Source organism: Seriola dumerili, unplaced genomic scaffold (assembly GCF_002260705.1).
Source record: "Seriola dumerili isolate Sdu_G_001 unplaced genomic scaffold, Sdu_1.0 BDQW01000025.1, whole genome shotgun sequence".
NCBI classification, from domain to species: Eukaryota; Metazoa; Chordata; class Actinopteri; order Carangiformes; family Carangidae; genus Seriola; species Seriola dumerili.
Window position 1 is genome coordinate 22372277 of NW_019174280.1, and position 18865 is coordinate 22391141.

Here is an 18865-nt window from a genome sequence, read left to right on the forward strand (position 1 = left end):
GAACAGTTTAAGCTAACTGCAGATAACTCAGTATCACACGTTTAACAACAATTAAATGACAATTAAGAGATTTACCGAGAGATGAAACTAATGGAAAAACCAGAGATAGGCGCTTGAGCTGTTTTATTACCAGTTTCGTTATAGTGTAGTTTGTCCAGCAGAGAGTGCTGCGTCTCCCCTTTAATCCCTGCGACTGACTGAACGCATCACAGCTCAGCTGACCACTACAGAGCGGGAGCAGAGTCCGCATTTGAGCATCTGTGTCTTTGTGGAAAGATTCTCATGTCCATGTGTAATACATCACTTGATTGATTACAGTGAAGTAGTTGAGGGGTGTGGGCTACAGCAGATGCAATAAAACACATACTTGAAGTTTTCCTGGTGCTAAATTAGTTAGCCACAGTGCTAGCTAATGCAATGGCTTGTCAGTTCAACTCAACTCATTCTGCTGAATGATGGAACGTGACCATATCTGCAATTTGCATGTCAGTACATGTTAGTGGTGCATGGAAACACGTCTGATGGTTTAAAGCTGAGATACTGCACCTCTTCAGAATGAACGCTAGCTAAGTTAGCTAACTCTGACTACCACTATTCAAAACAGCTGGCTAGAACCGGTGATATTTGAGGGAATATTAGAACAACAGAAATACACAGAAATAAACGTACACATTGAGACAAGTAAACAATAATGAGAGCTGATTCAGCTAGTCCATGCCCCCTCCCTCGATTTTCTCTTTTCAATAACAAAAATATCATAATCAGATGTTTTAAATGCTGAAACATTGAAATTGGTATCAGTCTTAAAAATCCTGTCTGTTGGCCTCTAGTCTGCAGCAGATTTCACGGTAAACACACTAAACTCAAAAAACCAGTGAGTGGTGTTAAATAATTCTATGTTTGACCCTGTTTGATATTTATTAACACATCCGTACATTTTTTTGTTTGAAATGTTGTTTTTACTTTTATGGCAGCAGCATGCAACAAATTTCCCAGTTAATCTTGATCTTGATAAAAAGTCGAAAGATCGTTAGAGGCAGGAGGATTCATGCTCTGGAATCCTTGAACATCAAGTATAAAATTTCATGGCAATCGATCAAATATTTGTTGAGATATTTCAGTTTGTTTTCCCACACTGCTGTGAATCAGTTCAGAGGTAGGAGTTGTATACATTGCACAGATGCTGAAGTTTGAGTGGTTAGATACTCATTTCATTCATTCAGTGTTAAAAACGGAGCCAAACTCAGAGTCTGAGTTAAACCAAACCTGAACTGATTACAGATGTTTACTGGACACAGTCAAACACATTTTTATACTTCCACATGTAAAAATACTGACGCATAACCTACATGCACCTCTCTGGTTTCCCAGTGAGAGGACCTCTTCCAGACACCACAGTCACGAGAATGGCCCAAATTCAATGGGATCCGCTCTGCCTGGGCTCATATTTGTGGGGATATCAGCTCCCTTTAAGCAACATAATGTAATAAATGGCAGTGAACTAGAAAGGCAAAGAATCCCTCAAAGACAACAGGAAATTGTTGTTATGGTTTCATCTGCCGGCTCTCTTGATTTAAAAAGCATTTACGCTTCAGACAAAGAGGAATTCCAGATTGAAAAATGTAATTTCAGGATCCTCTCTGTCCCAGTGACATCCACCGCTAGCCGCGGGCCCCGCTTGGACACTGAGACAGAGTTGCTCTAAGTCGTCTGTCTGCTCTGTTAAAGACTCCTTGCTGGAAACCACTGTGCTATGAACCCGATCACCCCGCGATGACTGAACCTACAGCAGTGAGCGCTGCATAACACCCTACCTCCTGTAAACCAGAAATGATGTGTTCAAAAGCCTCTGAGGTGACACTACTGACAGCTGAACTGCAGACTTTGACCTCAGAGTCCAGTTCCTCTGTATGTACAGGTCCTATCAGCTGTTTCACCCATCTTTGCTGCTGCGAACAATACTTTTCTGAATAGATTGAAAGATGGATGTTATTTAACTATTATATAAAAATGGATATTGTTACAATATTTTTTAGAAAATTGAATTGCCAATGTTTTTCATGGTTTTGGTGCCCACTTTTAGCTAAACTGTTTAAACAGTTTATTCATTACATTTACCTGTTTCAACTGTTTCTCCATTTACTGTTAGGTAACCAAACATATATCTTTATATATATATATATACATAGTATTACTGTGTTGCAATCATAGCCTCTAAATAAAGATGGATGTAGCCTCTGTGACGTCACCCACAGGTTTCTGAAGAGCGGTTTTGAAGCTCACTGTGACTGACTCCACCCCTAACTCCCAGCTAATCCAAATATGGACATTACTTTAGTCCTTAATAAAATGTAAAGGTGAGTTATATAAACAGTTGTCATGAAGGCCAAAACTGTCTTTGTACCAGGCTGTAAACATGTTTATTTCTGCTGTAAAGTTGGACATTTTAAAATGGGAGTCTATGGGGATTGACTCACTGTTGGAGCCAAACTCTAGTGGCCATTAGAGGAACTGCAGCTTTTGGCTCTTCTGTGTTGACTTCATATTAAAGCTTCGGAGGTTGATGCTTGTTTGCAACTGACTTAGCTTGGCAATTCATGTACTGTGCAGTCAGCCTATCACAGCCGGTAGCTTACTGGATATTTTTAATTTATTGAAGATTACTATCACACCATTTCCGCCCTCCTAAACACTAATTCTGTGTGTAGATATTTTTTAATCACATCATCGTTCGTATTTTTATCTGTAGCTGAACTTGCCACATATGTAACTGTCAGGGGAACAAGCACCACGGGTTAGCAATCACTGGCTGAGAACATCAAATAAGGCAGTGTGTGAAAGAGAGAATGGCCCTAATGGATCCTTTTTTCCATTTATTCATCCTAATGGTGAATAAATTCAGAGGGCATGCATTAAAGCCACTGGCTGGAGAGTTATCTATTTACCAAAGTTAATGGAAACAACTAATGGACGAGGATACTTGGCTCATATCGCAGTGGTGCGACAGCCATTTTCCTGGCCTGGTCAAATAAACACCTTGTGCCTGTAGCACATTCTAGGAATCTATTAACTGAAGATGCGCAGAGTAATGAAGTCAAGCTTCATTTAACAACAGAGGAGAAGACTGTTACACTGAAATAAACACAAAGTGAGGAGATACGGTGTTAATGAAGGACCACCTAATGTTCCTCTTCACCACCTCAACATGGAACCCAGGAAGGATCATTTCTCTCTGGGTGTTTTGCGATGAGGTAGCTGAAATGTTAGAGGAGCTATATGTAAGTTTTGCTATTGCTACATAGCTAACGTTAGCATTAACAGCTGTTTGCTTACCAGTCTAGAAGAAACATAGTGAGTTCAGCATCAAACTTTGTTCCTTTACTCTCCAGAGGTGGAAAGAAACCTTCTTGTTTTACTTTTATTTCTATCTTTTCTTCGACTGAAATTAGCATGCTAACCAGCTAGTTGCGGCCCGGTCGACCTGTCTCATCACTGTAGCGTCCAGTCTGCCCTGAGGAAGTGGCGCTCCAACAATGGATGAAACTCTTGGCAGGACTGGTAAGTAAAGAACTGTTGCTATATGAATATACAGTATATATAGTAAGTAAGTTACCAATTTTCCTAGAAGGAAGAGTTTTCAGCTTACAAAGAGTCTACGTGTTTTTGTAGCAGATAAAGAACGACTGAATAACGTCTATTTAGTGCCACTGAAGTTATGCAGATGCAGTGCAGTAGTTTTCCCTTTGGGTGCTCCAGTTTCTGCAGAAACCCTGATCGTGGTTCAGCTTTTCAACTGAAACACAACAACAGATTAAAGACATCTCACAGTGTGGAATGCAGACTAGTAGAACACGAGCTTCTCTACAGGTGGATGGAGTCGGTCTCAGGACAATGATCTTTCTCTAATATAATGAAGTATATTAGCTGATCATAGATAAATGAAATTAGATCAAAATAAAGGGAAAGCCATGTTAATTACACATCTGAATTTCAGCATGTCATAAAAATATAAAGAAGGTAGATGCTTGGTTTAGATATTTGGAGGACTTGTAAACTACTGCAATGACCATGTTTGAACTACATTTAAGCAGTATTGGTAGCAGGCAATGGTAGTGTAATGTGTTGTGTTAATTTCTAACAAACTGCTACAACCATAACGTCCTCTTTTGTTATTTCTCTGTGTTGCTATAGAGCTCAGTCTCTTCCAGTGTGAAGAAAGCTGTAGCTTAACTTAAGGTGTTGAGCTTCCAGTGTTACCTGCAGTGTAACATACTGTCCTGGATGGAGACACATGCAGTACAGGCCCCAGACTCACTGGCTCTGCACAGACAGAAGGAATGATGGAGCTGCTCAATGGGCTGAACTGCTGCTGCAGTAGAACCTCCACCCAGCAGCCTGAGCAGCCAGCTCGCATTACAATCACAGTTTTAGACCCATGGGGTCAGGAAGTGAACCACACTGTACTGAACTCTCTGCTGGCTCCCACAAGGCAGAGCAAAATTTTTTCTCGGGTGAAGACGGTGAGAGGAAGAGGACAAAGAAAGAAAAGAGAAAAGGAGTTATGAAAAGTAAAGTAAAAGGTGTAGAAGTTGGTGTAGGGACCCTTGTGTTTCCCAGCTGGCCTTGGATTACATCCTGCCAGAGCTTTGTTTCCTACTGCTTGTCTCATTAGAAAAAAATTGGCAGCCCACTCTCCTTTTGAAAAAAAAGAAAAAGACAAAGCAGAGCGAGCGGCAGGGTTAATGGGTTTACAAGCTGTGGCCTATGTTAAGCTAAACATGTTTGGCACATAGCTGAGACTCATTACTAATGTCCCGCCCTCCTGAGGGGAGCTGCAGTAACAGAAGATCAGCCACAGGCCCCGGATCATATATTACTACGTTAATATTAGTGGATCCGTTTGGCGAAGGAAGGAAACAAACCAGAGCCACACGAAACATTACACAAGGTGAGCAGGATTATATTAATGGTCATAAATAAAATCAGTGGAGTTCCCCTTTAAGACTTATTATGAGACATCATTATTAGGGTGTAATTGTTCAAGGTTTTTTCATCATAATTAGGAGATGGAGGAAAATCCGTTGCAGCCTGAGCAGATTTTCTGATTCCTGCAGCTGCATGAAAGCACCATGCCAAACCTAAAGTGGTATCACTGTATAACAACCACTCCTATTTAAGTATGACTTAAGTGTGACAAAGACCCCAGTGATAACCCCAATCAGGGCCTCACTGTGCTGCAGACACACATCTGGCCCTGAGTGGACGACACAGCATCACAACCACTACTCCATCTTCAGCTTCAAGCAGCTGGAAGCCATTTATACAGAGCTGCTCCACTGGAGGCTCTGAAGGGGGAGAGGCAGTAAGAAATGCCAGTTTTTGTGTGCGCTCGCATCCCAACTCAGGTCCGTCATGTGCCGTCTGGCCTCGCACCACAGGAAGTGAAAACTCCTGCTCCATGACACAGCAAAAAAAAAAAAGAAGAAGAAAAAAAGAAAAAAGAGTTGGGCAGCAGCCGCAGAGTAATTTATGGCTGTGAATAAAATAGAGTGTGCATGCTTGGAATGACTCTCTGCTGTGGATACAAGAGGTCCATATGAAAAATGTTAAATGGGAGTTGCGTTCTGTGTGAGAGGGAAGAAAAGGGGGTGGCGTGTCAGAGCTGGCTGGTGATTGGGGGAGACTTTCGTCCACCCCATTTTTAAGTGCACGGTATAGAAATGGCAACGAACCACCATTTGGACATGCTCCTCGTCGAGTCTTTACTCAATATCTCCAGAGGTGGTTGTCTATCTGGAGTCTGCATTAAGATTGAGAATGAAAAAGCCACATCAAGGTGTTTTTCACTAATTCCTTCAGGACAGGTGACTTTAGATAAAGACAATCAACATAATAAAATCACATATTAAAAATGCAGATCCAATTATAACCTTTTTTAATGTCAATAAATCTGTTTTCTATGGCTCCTCCTGTTGTTTACAGATGGTGTCTTCTACAAACACACACACAGCTCATAAACTCTGAATCTTGTTATCCTGTCATTTTGGTGGGGTGCTGCATGTAATGTATGGTGTCCATGATGAGTTCTGAGCTCTCTGGTACAAAGTGAATTACCTCCAAGACAACAGATTGTTTGGTGCACTCAGGGATGCACGTCTTTAATGTCCATGTTTCTTAATTACACATGGCTGATTGCAAAAATGGCAGAACTGTAACTGAAGTTCAATGAAATATATCAAATTGCATTGGCTGAATCAGATCTTAATGTCACATGAATATCGTTGACTCAACAACTCTAATGCTCCCTCTCAGTCAAGCAGGCCTTCATATGTGTCCTCCAGCCCCTCAGGCTGCACTAGCTTGATGATGTGTGTCATGTGCAGGGGGTCAAACAATTGGTCCTTCTGCTGCCAATGAAGTGGTGCTCTGCCTCCGACATGTTTACCCTGCTTCAGGCTTTATCTCTTGACAACCTTCACCTAATCTCAAGCTTCCACGCGCCTCAGATCAAACAGGCGGTCGAACAGCAGGTCAAACATTAACCTGTGGATGTTTAAAGCTTGTCAAGGTTTTTTGGGCTGATTTGATCAATGTAATGTTGTTTTTCATATAACTTAAGTTGCCACGCAGGCGAGCTGTGTGAGCTCCTGACTCTAGTCTTATGTGAAACTTTTTAAACAAGAAATAAAACATTTCAGGGCTTTGCTGCTGCAGCATACTCTGCTGCGACCAGTAGCTTATGATGGCTGTGTGACTGCTTTAGGGAGTCAAGTGACTGACTTTATGACCGCTCCTGCTATTCTTACATTATATTTGCATTCATCATTATCCTCTAGTTGCCAAATAGCCTTCGTTCAGCAAAAGTTACACAGCTTTACGCTTTGATGCTGGACTTTACTATTCAGTTCTTATTGACCCTGTAAAACCAGTGGAGACCCCTTAGTTACAGCTCACTGTCGTTTCTACATCCCCACAATTGTATGGATTAAATAAATGAAATGCATGTTCACCAGTGAACTTTAGAGGAGTTTATAGGTTCCCTGTTCTCTCCCCATTCTCTGTGGTAAACCGAGATAAGATAAAAGCTGCTGACTGTACCTTTGTATCTAATGTGCAGATATGAGAGTGGTACCTGACTCCTTTAGGAACCTGCATGGCTTTAGGAAGTTACTTATATTCTTAAACACAAACCGGCTTCTCTTTTTACAAACCAGGTCAGCACACTTAGGGCCAGATGTATATTTGAATATATGTAAATTTGCGGTACAGTTTTCACTGACTGAGACCATCTGATCCGATTTTTGAAGCGAGGCTAGTACCGTGGTAGTTGAGGGGGGCGCTTCTCTTGGTGAATATACAGCAAAGTGCTTCATGTAGGTCCTCTGGCTTGACGGTTGCGTCCAGTTTAAAACTAAAATAATCCCAAATCTTTCTTTGCAATGAAAAGTGCACAAGAGTGCAATGGCGAATATATCGGATGGTTGTTTAACTTTCAGAAAATTTTAACATATCACCAACCCTAAATCCTATCGTAGTTATTTTGATTACAAAACTTTTAAATTGTAATGAAAAACTGTTAGTATTACTTAAAATAATATAGTCTTAATTGTTACATTATAAAGTTAGCATGTATCTAATTCATATTCCATTCAGAGCCAATAATCATGGTAAACAAAATGTAGATGATGTATAAGACAAATCAAAGACATTCAAAATATAGATGAGGTTGCATCAGAGGGTAAGTATACATGTATGTATGTATGTATATATATATATATATATATGTGTGTGTGTGTGTGTGTGTGTGTATATGTGTCTATGTGCGTATGTGTATGTGTGTTGCTTGTTTTCCATTTCTTTATTTCATTAGCAATCTATTCTATTCATTCTATTAATAATTATATTGTATTTTACGATATTGATATTGTTATTTACATTTAATTTTCTTTGGTAATTTAATTCCATCGAATTATTGTAATTGTGCTTTGATAACACATTGACACTGGCACGCCAGTAAAGCCAGTTGAATTGAGTTGAATTGAGTAGAAGTAGTTACAGTGATCACTTATTGTTTTCATTAATAATTGCCTAATGCCTTCAATTTTCTTTCTAATAATAAGGTTTTAAGTCAAACTGTATATAAGCCTTTACTTAATGCTAAATTTCCACTACTACAGCCTTTACAATTTCATCTCCACAGTGGTTACGTCTCATTTTTGGAGGCAAAACTGACAGTGGAAATCCAGCAGACTTCATAATCACCCTCTATTAATATGGCTACTATTTTAAGCACAATCCTCCTGATGCGACTCCAGCCAGCTGAGATTGATTGATATGTACAGCATATGTGTTTGAGCAGTGTTATATATGGGCCTGAAAAACCAGCACAAAACCCCTTTAGTAAATCTGGCCCTTAGTTTTCTGCTGGAGAAACCCATAAAGACGTTTTATAAAGAGTCTGTGCTGCATGACAAAGACCCGGTAAAGCAGTTTACCGACCCCACAAAAGCCTAACTGACTGTAGCACTTTGCATTGAACTGAAAAGAATCAGGACGAGGCAGAAGAAATCTGAAGAGAGGGGAAAGCCTCACACAGGGAGTCCTTCCTCTCTGATCGGATCAAGCTTCAATGGGTTCTGCCTCAAAGGACGGGCTGCCTTACAGCTGTAAGTCAGGCAGGGGACAAAGACTCTATGAGGATGTTGCATTATTAAGAAATGTCAATTTCTTGTGACAGGAAAAGAGTGAACATGCCACAGCGAGACAGAATAACATGACTCCCTCTTGTTAATATGTAGAAGAGTTAACATCCAAGCTGTGTTGCACAAACACACCTGGGTCAGGGTCATATTTCTTGTTTGTGGATTTATGGCTACTGCACTTCAACTACATTTCATCTAATGTTGGCATAGGCCGGTCAAACTCCAACCAATTACTGGCACATCAGCTGCACTCCGACGCTACGAGCTCATGGGTGATCGTGAAACACAGGCTCTCACTGACAGTGATACTAAAACAATATTTTCAACTTCACTGTACAGTCACTGTGTCAGTTTCACAAGCAGAGACAAAACATCGTCCCTCAGCTATCTCGCTTCTCTTTGTTTTCCTTTGAAATTGAGTGAATATGATATTCTGCAAAAAATACGGACACGTGACTCCATGTTATTGACATAAAAGTCAATCAACCACATGAGGTTACTTTAGATTCACCAAAACAGCACAATCAAGGACTCTAACCTCTGTGTTTGGTCCAAAGGTCTTGGCTGCTTTAACATTAGATGACAGGCAAGAGGTTTTAATGGCGCGAGGCCCAGGAATAACCCCATCTGGCATTCCCACCGGGAGAGAACCAGAGCCTGTAACACAGATGTGAAGGCCACTGACCTGGCAGCTCAGACCAGACTATGAGCTGGACCTCCCCGCCCCAGCATTACACACTGTGATTGGTTGATTTAAATGTCCAATTTCCCAGTTTTGTCTGCGGCACTACAAAAGATAACTCCTGCCTTGTGAGAGCTGAGGACGTCAAGCAGCATGACGCACTGGTCTTATCTAGAATGTGGGAAATTCGTTGAGGTCCCACATGGTTTTTACAAAATTTGGTCTCATACAAGCTTTTTGCTGGTTTTCTTCAGGGTATTTCTTTATAATAATAATACTAATAATAATAATAATAATAATAATAACTTTATTTATATAGCACTTTTCTTAACACAGTTACAAAGTGCTTTACTAGAAAAAAGTAAAACCAGATAAAAGAAAAGTCCAAAGAACCTGAGCATAATAAAAATGAAAAGAGGCAATAAAATAACAATAATTAGGGATAAAACAATATAAATAAAACATGTATCAGACATTACCAAAGGCTGAGACAAAGAAATATGTTTTAAGAAGAGATCTGAAGGAAGTTAAAGAGTCACAGTGTGTGATGAGTGTCTGGGCTCTAATAGCCAATGCATGGGAAAACCATGACCTTAAAAGTCAGCAAGAGTCACAGGCTGCGAGGGTCTGTGGGCTTTAAAGGAATATATAACTGGGTGTCATCGGCATAGAAATGATAAGACACACCGTGATGCAGAAAATACTGGGCAAGTGGAAGCATGTAGAGTGAGAACAGAAGGGGGCCCAGATCAAGAAGGTCATGTAGGTGTAACATGCAGCTAATACACTGTAGAGACCTGCTGAGACAGAAATGTGCTTTGCATCAGAGGTTTGCAATATGTTTTTTTTTTTCATGTTTGAATCGCCTTATGGTTAATAATAAAGACTCATTCTACAGCCACCAAACAGCTTAGTGTTAATGAAATCAAACACTGGGCTTTGAGGGCTGAAAAGACAGAATTCACTGCCTTATCACAACAGAAAATTAAGATTAAACCATATAAACTATAGACAGTAATTGAGATAAAGTATGATACACATTTAAATTAAACTACAGCTTCTCTAGTTGAACTGTCACATAAACTATAATCCAGGGTCACATTCATAATCTGGAAAGACCCTGGAAGACAGGTATCAGTGGTGTTTCAGTGTTTCCAGCTGGAGTCCTTTAACAACAGGCAAGTCACGGTTCCCAAACTGAGAGGACAACACACGCTGCTTTAATTAAAACATGACTGGAGGGAGATTTTCATTTTCTGGAGGATTTTCAAACGCCACCACAAACAGACATGCTGTGACAGATCTGTTCTGCTCTTTAACACACCTATCGACCGGGATATGAAAATTACGTCTGAATCCAGTTACAGTGAACAAGTGAACAAATTCATAAACAAGACACTGCAACTTCCATTCAGCTTTCTGAGCAGCTGTTAATTGATCTGTCGACTTCCTGAAACTAAGCTGGGGAAATTGCTCACATACCTTTAAACTTCACATGTAAAGGCCCCAAAACACAAATGATGCTTTTGATACAGTAACTTGTGTAGAATCATTAGTATTTTCATTACTCAGGTTATAACATATTGAGGTATGTTTCTAAGCACATGCAGGTTGAACAGTGTGCAATGAAGCGTGTTGCAACATGTGCGCTGGTATGACTCTCCAAGGTCTCACAACACTGGGAGCTCAGATGGTTTTTCAATGTGTAACCGCCTGTATTTCATTCCCACTGACAGACGTCAAGTCAGGCAAGTTGCACCAGTTTCCACAATGAGTATCCAACGAAAGACTTAATTATAAAATGATCTATCGTTTGACTTTAAAGAGAAAACTTTTAAAGAGGAAATGAACAACTAGTGATTTGGTAATCTCTCCATGTTTATGTGGGATGTTTACTCTGCACTCTTTGGGATAAATAAAGCAGACAGAATTTTTCCCAAAACAAACTCACTCATCAGAACATGAGAACAGGAGGCAGAGCCTACAACACAGGCTCATTATAAACTGGGATATTACATCTCACTGCAAGCATACTATAATACGATAACACTGAATCACAATTCTTATACACAGACCCAAACTTTCCAGTTGTAATTTGGATTTTTAATATGTCACCAATTACAAGTAAAGCAGGTGTAACATCTGAAACACACAAGGACCACTCCCTTACATTTTTTGAGACTGTGCCAAAAACAACCTCTTTATACTGAAGTCATGACCTAAATGTGCACTGTGGGATGACAAACGCCCTAAAACATTTTACTAAAAGTAAAATCTTCACCAGGTTTACGTGAATGTATATCCACAGTGGTGCAGACACGCGACGGAGAGGACGAGCAGAAGGCTGCAGTGATAATGAAGATGGAAGAGAAGCTGCTGACTTCAGATAATACGTGAGGTCATGTACTCAGTGAGGATATGGTGTGTAGCCTCGTTTGTGTGACTCTGTCCCTCGTTAGAAGACAAACTAATACTGGACAGGGAAACTACAAGTGGATCTCTAAGTGGAAGTAAATTCAACCGCAAGTTGATTTGCCATTGATGTGTGATAAAATTTCTTAACATTCATATATGGAAATTGTTAGGGCTGCAGCAAACAATTATTTTCTTTAACAATTTATCTGTCAATGTTTTTTTTTTATTATTCTTTCACTTTATAAGGCGCTAACCTCTAAAACCTACAGAAAATGACTTGACAATAACACAAAAAAGAGAAAAGTAGGACTTAATTATTAATCCACTATCAACATTTTTCATTCATTCTCTGTAATGTCAACCGATCAAATTAAAATAGCCCGAATCAATTCTGTATGACTGGGTTTTGTGGAGGTTACAATATCATTACTGATCTGATCTAGACTTTACACACACAGACAACTGAGAAAACCCTGGTGTCCCAACAACTGCAAAGGCTCATACCAAGGTGGTGATGTCATGCTGTGGAGGGCGAAGCTTTCTATCTACTGCTGACATGTACTGTACACATGCAGACTTTCCAAGGAAGGTATGCAGCAAGTGAAACATGGACATGACACAGCAACTTAGACTGACCAGGGAGACCACATCTCCACCGACTAGAACTCCTCGACTGTGGGAGGTTTGAGTGATGACAGCTGATGACATCCTATTAGACATTAGGGTTAAATTGTGTTGTAATTAGCGTATAAATTCATGAGTTATGGCCAAAAACGTGAGATCACAGTGACATTTGTCCACAAGGCTAAACTGCATTTTGTCATAATTTTTGTTTAGTTTTTTTTTTTGTGAGAATGAAATGCAAAAATAACCGTTCCAGCTGAAATCGTGACTCATATCGCAATATCTGCATAAATAATCGCAATGTGATTTTTTTTTTCATATCGTGCAGCCCTCAGTAAACCCTAACATTACTGCCACCTGCAGAAGGAAATCTTGCACAGGAATCGTGTCAAAGTTTTTGGGCTTTCTGTAGTGAAATCAATTATGTTAAAGACAGAATAAGTCAACATGGCAACCCTACAATCACCAGACAAGAACATCATCATTGGATAATTCTGCTAAACCCTGGATACACAACAGTTTGCTGATTCCAGTGCCAACCTTTTTAAAATCTCTCTGAAATCTGACAAATACCAACTACTCCTCCAAACAGAGCTCCAGTCAACCACCTTTTGTCAAAACAAAACCGAATCCACAGCCACATTAAAAGGTCTGAGGAGAACCTGAATGATGACATAACATGCTGAATTTGAACCAGCTCCAAAGGCACAGTTTGTTCTGTTTCATCTCTGTAGAAGCTGACTAACCTGCTTCTTTATTACATTTACTTTCATATTTTTGGAAGTAATGGAACGGTAGTTTTTTTTTGGTTTTTTTAAATGCTAACTAAGGTTCACAGGATTAAAGCTGTGCTTTTAAGGGATAAGAGGAGTAACAGTAGTCATATAACTGCACTCAATATTAAATGACGAATTAAGACCTCTGTTATTAGACTGTAGTTATCTTTAGCACCCAAAGCTGCGCCCCAGGGCTTGGTATCACTTGTGACTTGCAATAGGTGGCGTGTGTGTGTTTGTACATGATCGTCAGACAGAGCTGTAACAGCAGCAATAATAAAATAGTTCAAATCGATGAAAGACAAACTATAAATCTAAAAATCTATAGTATTAACATTTCTTCTACTTCAACATCTTTCGTAATGAACTTCTAAAGGTTCATACCTCACAGTCAGTGGGTGTGAACTGGTGTGAACATCTGATTCATTTTCCCTTAAAAATCAGAAAGAAGATATCACCAGAATAGGATGGGTATTGATCAGACAGGTTTTCTTTTACTCGTCTGTAAAAACAACCTTTAAGTCAACACAGTAACAGTGAAACTCTTATATGCTCATCTGTTAAACAGCGGCACCAACAACAGGTGGTTAAAATCACAGCAGAACAACACATGGTCATTACTCATGGGCTAAGTCTAAGCCCCCCCCCCCACACACACACACACACACAAGATTTTTTCGATGTGATCTCTTCCTTGACTCTGCCATCTACAGCAACCACTTCATGACAAACTTTTTCATTAAGGTGAATACAGAGAAACGTGGAAACTCTAAAAACAGTAGAAATATCCTCCGCTTATTCCGAACTACTTGTGATCGTCTTCCATCAATTTTTCGACTTTTGAACACACTCCTACTTTGCTTAAAGGATGTATTGTTTGGCTTTACAAATTATAGAAGAGATTTAGAAATCGGATTTTTCATGTTACTGGCCAAGTTTTATGTCCATAAATGAAAGGTGCTAAAAACTAAACCCTCTTTTTGTCACTTAAGAAGGAAGCAGAGTCCTATATTAGAACATTATCTACCTCATGTAGTAGAAAAGCTGTGAAAACCTTCATTTTGTGCTCCAAATTTAAAATATTAATGTATATATATATTATTTTTTAAATATATATTTTTACTGCACCACTGTCAGTTTGTTAGGCTACTTCTTCAGTGCCTTATTCTTTATGTCTGATGTAATGATAAAAAAAAAAAGAAACATGGAAACGATTGTTTCATTCATATTCACTGTGTATGTGTTGTCTGACTTAAAAAACTGTTAAATATTTTCATTTTATTTTCTATTTACTGAACCATAAGAAGCAGAGCACTTTCCGGGGAGATGAATCAGTTTTCTATAGAACTGATTTTCTTATGGGGGAGGTGAATCATTTGGTGATTTCATTGTTGAGCAGCTGCAGTAAACTCTCTCTGTAATTTCATCATGTTTCCTGTCATAGAAAAGTATGGGCAACTCTTAACTGCAAACCACTTTCAAACTCTAGTTTCAGACACAAACCCAGTACCACAATTGGGAAAATAACGCCACCACACCGAGTTACTTTGCCGCCAACACTGCTTATATCTCCCCACAGACTCAACCACAGCTGCTTTATGCAGAGTGACGTCTCTGCCATGCATTTTCCCCTTCTCTCACAGGAAACACAGATCGCGTTACATGCTAGCTGCAGTTAGCTTACTTACAGTTAGCTGAATGGGAAACCTATTTTTTACATATTCTGACGTAAGAAAGGCGCGAAATGACGCAACTGAAATGTTTTAGCGCATGAGGGGTGAGTAGGATGTGCGTGTGGAGAGGTCGACCGGTATCAAAGGTCACAGGTTCAATTCCCGGTCACTAACTGTTCGTAGCTAACGGTTAAAACCGCGTTTTTTAATCAGGCTAACAAAACAGTGAATAACTCCTCTCTAACGTCTCTACCGTTAGCAGTGACCTCACGTGGGGACTCTCTCTGACCGCCCCCACCTCCCCACCTCCCCACCTCCCCACCTCCCCACCTCCCCACCTCCCCACCTCCCCCCCTCCCGCACTCACCTGTCCTGAAGCGGAGGTCTTCATCCTCCTCGCTGCCGAACTCCCGGAGCAGTGATTGGAAGAGGATACCGAAGGCGTTCTGGATCCCGAACACGGAGCCGTTACACCACATGGCAGCCAGCATGACCAGCCACCCCCAGCCGCCCTCGGGATGCACAAACTCGACCTCCTCCTCCGCTGCCGGAGCCGGCTCCGGGACTGCGACTTTAGAGTCCCAGGCCTCCTTCTTCTCCTCCTCCTCCCCCTCTCCTCCTGCGGGTACGACGGCGGCATCGAGCGTCTCATCCATACTGGCTGCCTCACCGTCTGGCATGTTGTTTCCCTCTGTCATTGTTTTTTAAAATCTGGGTAATTTTAAAGAGGAAAAAGTCAACAGCAGTGTTTGTGCTGCTTGTTTTTTTGTTTTTTCTGTTTTAAAGAAAAAATCTGTATCTGTGTCTCTTTCAATGACAGAAAAATAAAAGTTCAGATACAGTGTATGTCTGAGCAGTGGTGGCTTTCAGGTCTGGGTGAAGTTGCATCCATTGAAGTGAAGCTGTCGTTGGAGCTGTGTTGGTGGTCAGGCAGCATCTGTTCCTACAGTAACTGTTAAAGCTGCTGTTGCAATATTATAAATAGACAGCGCGGAGGGGCGGGGCTCCGGGGGATCCTGCAGCTGATTGGACACTGTCATTGACCCCATGACAAACACTTACTGAAATAGACAAAATATTGTTTCAATACACAATGTGTTTTGCACGATTGGTAATAAAATACTTATGTATGCGGAGGCTAAAGTAACCCCCCCCTTCCCTGCGCCCTCACTGTTATGAAAGGTCTCACTTCCCCTTTCCAGCACTAAAAATAAACAGAAAGTGCCGGGCAAGCACAGGCGGATCACGCAGGAGGATCTATGGGGTGAGCACAAAACTACAGAAGTCATAAGACATGGAATCCAGAAAAATATTTCAAAAACCTAATATTATACTCACACTTTATTTAATATAATCACTTCCATAGGTTAGTAGGCAAGACATACAAATTATGAATAAATCAAATAAGAACTCCAGCTGTTGGAGTGAATGTGATGAAATTATGGACAATTTTTTTTTTTTCAACAGAAGTTCAGGAAAGTGGGGGATCTAGAAAAATAAAATATTCTTTTAGGAACACGTCCAAAAAGTCTGCAAAAGGAAGAATTATATCTATTTTGGATCATTAAGCTCTTTAGCAAATAACAAAGTGCTGGAAAAAGTTGGAACCTCCCCAGTTAAAAAAAGTGGTTAGAAACAGTAGAAGATATATATATATATATATATAATTTAATTTATTTACATATATAATATGGAAAAGGTAACATACAAAATCAATAATAATGAAAAGAAGCTGGAAGAACGACAGGCCCTCTTCAGATTAATCAAAGCTAGTTGTCTAATTATTGATACAAATGTCATCAGACGGATCATGTGTTCTGGGTTGGGGTGAGGGGAAAAAAAAGTTATAAGGTCAAAAAGTATGTGTCAAAATATTTAAATAACAATGTTTGATTGACATTAACTGACACAATAAAGTATATAAAAATGATATATGATGATACAGATATGCTTTTTAATAGTTTGGTTAATAATCTTACACAGGAGTGGCCATTATTGTCCATACATTGGATTTAATACATAATTGAAAAGTTATTATTCTTGACTAATTATGAACCACACTTTTCTTTAATACTGAATTATAATGTCTCTTTGTCACCTGTTTTTTTTTCTTTTTCATATATTTCATAGCTTTTATTTTTTTACTTAAGGAAAGGGAGGGGCAAAGGTGTTGTTTTAATGTTTTCAATATTATTATTTGTTTTTCGTCACCATATATTTCCAACCGTCATTAGTATTAATGCTGATTGTGTTGACCAGTGTTGTGCTATTCCATTACAGAGTGGTATAATCCTGTAGGTAATAATCTGTTAACATGTGTTCAGCTCTCAAACTCTTGTGGTCTTAGTGTTTTGAGATTTCTACATTTTAACTCAAACTACAGAGAGGTGATAAATTAAAGGAAAAACCAACATACAGTGTCTGTGTCAGTTGTTGTTTCACCACGTACCACCACAACAGCTTCAGTGCTCCTTGGTGTCGATTCTCTAAGTCTCTGGAAAACCTGCTGGAGGGATGATGATGATGATGGTGGTGATGGTGGTGGTGGTGGAGAGCGCTGTCGAACATGTCACTCCAAAACCTCCCATAGGTGTTGAGATCAGGTGACAGTGAAGGCCACAGCATCTGATTCATCAGTGAACCCTCGTGACCTGTGGATGGAAAGCGTCTTACTGTTTCTCATTTTACAGGTTTTTCCTTTAACTTGTCACTGTCTGTATTTCCCTCTTAAAGACTTAATACCTGCATTTAAACTTTTTTTCTGTTTACATTTTGTCCGTATAATATTTTATCATTTAAAAGAAACAAAGGTGGTTTTCCCCAAAGTTCAGGAAAGGAGCATTAATGTTAAGCCTCTAAAATGATGGACAAAGCCTCTTTCTACTGATCCCAAATCCCTAAAAGGCTAAAATGGCTCACATAAATAAATTAAAAAATCACTGCTCTCTAATCTGATGTGCTCCCTGTGCATTCAGTCAAAGTAACCACGTAGTTAGTGTTAATCCCAGAAATATTAAATCAATTATAACTAATGAAAAGCAATGAATCTTGTATTAATTACTTATTATTAAAAAATTAGCCAGAGAGAGAGGGAGACCGGTTAAATTGGTCCTGTAGCAATTAACAAAACTGAAGGAAGACAAACAATGTAGACAAATAATCTGTGACATTATGAAGAAAATGGTTGCGAGCAAGCGGCCATGATGTTGCCCGTTAGTAAACCAACACAGTCATTTCTCTTCAAACCCAGCATTGGTTCTTTCTAGACCGGTCTGGAGAGAGGTTCACAGGATGTGTGGTGCACCTTGGTGGTTTTACAAAAAGACATCTGTAAAAAATATGAGGAGCATTTGGCATAAAGACCTGAGGTGTGATCTTGGAGACGAATGGAAGGTCAGTGAAGTTTAAAGGGTTTTAATGCTCATGTTAGTATGTAGCTTGAACCACAGTTACCATGGTAACTGCACAGAGGTTAAACTTTTTAAATTCAGGCAACATCATGGCCTTTCATCTGGCACCCCATTGAGGAGAAACCTGATATTTTCAATCCACTGACAGTCCTGATCTAAGAGGTCACTGTGACCTTGACTTTTGACCCCCAAAATCTAATCAGTTCATCCTTGAGTCCAAGCAAATGTTTGTGCCAAATTTCAAGAAGTTCGGACGAGGTGTTTCTGAACTATTGTGTCCATGAGAAACGGATCGATGGGCAACCCGAAAACAATATGGCCTCCAGCTCTGACTGTCGCTGGCGTGGAAGAATAAAAACGCATTTGGTGTTATTTTTTTAAAATAACGATATATTGTTTGATTAATCGTTAATGTTACCAATGATTAGTTACAGAATTTAAATGTTAACAGAACAACTACAGCCGTTACCTTGATGTCACTCAGCGAGATCAACTTCTTGATCCCAAGTTCAATCATATCGAGGATGTGGAAGTCAAACAGACGACCTGCAAATAAACCACAGGAAACAATGACACACATATA

General features: G+C 39.7%; 1 protein-coding gene across 2 annotated transcripts in view; it reads right to left on the reverse strand.

Annotated features, from left to right (window-relative positions):
- slc16a10 (solute carrier family 16 member 10) overlaps positions 1–17520 on the reverse strand; it is a 33641-nt gene extending 16121 nt beyond the window's left edge. Inside the window, exons 1-2 of one of the 2 annotated variants that reach the window (XM_022768892.1) lie at positions 17322–17520; positions 15240–15583 (exon numbers count right to left, since the gene is read on the reverse strand). In XM_022768892.1, coding sequence (XP_022624613.1) covers positions 15240–15570 — 331 coding nt within the window. In that variant the 5' untranslated portion in view covers positions 15571–15583; positions 17322–17520. Of the gene's footprint in view, positions 1–15239; positions 15637–17321 lie in introns of those variants that run through there. The other variant, XM_022768884.1, reaches the window with a different exon arrangement.
- Positions 17521–18865: the final 1345 nt, after the last annotated feature.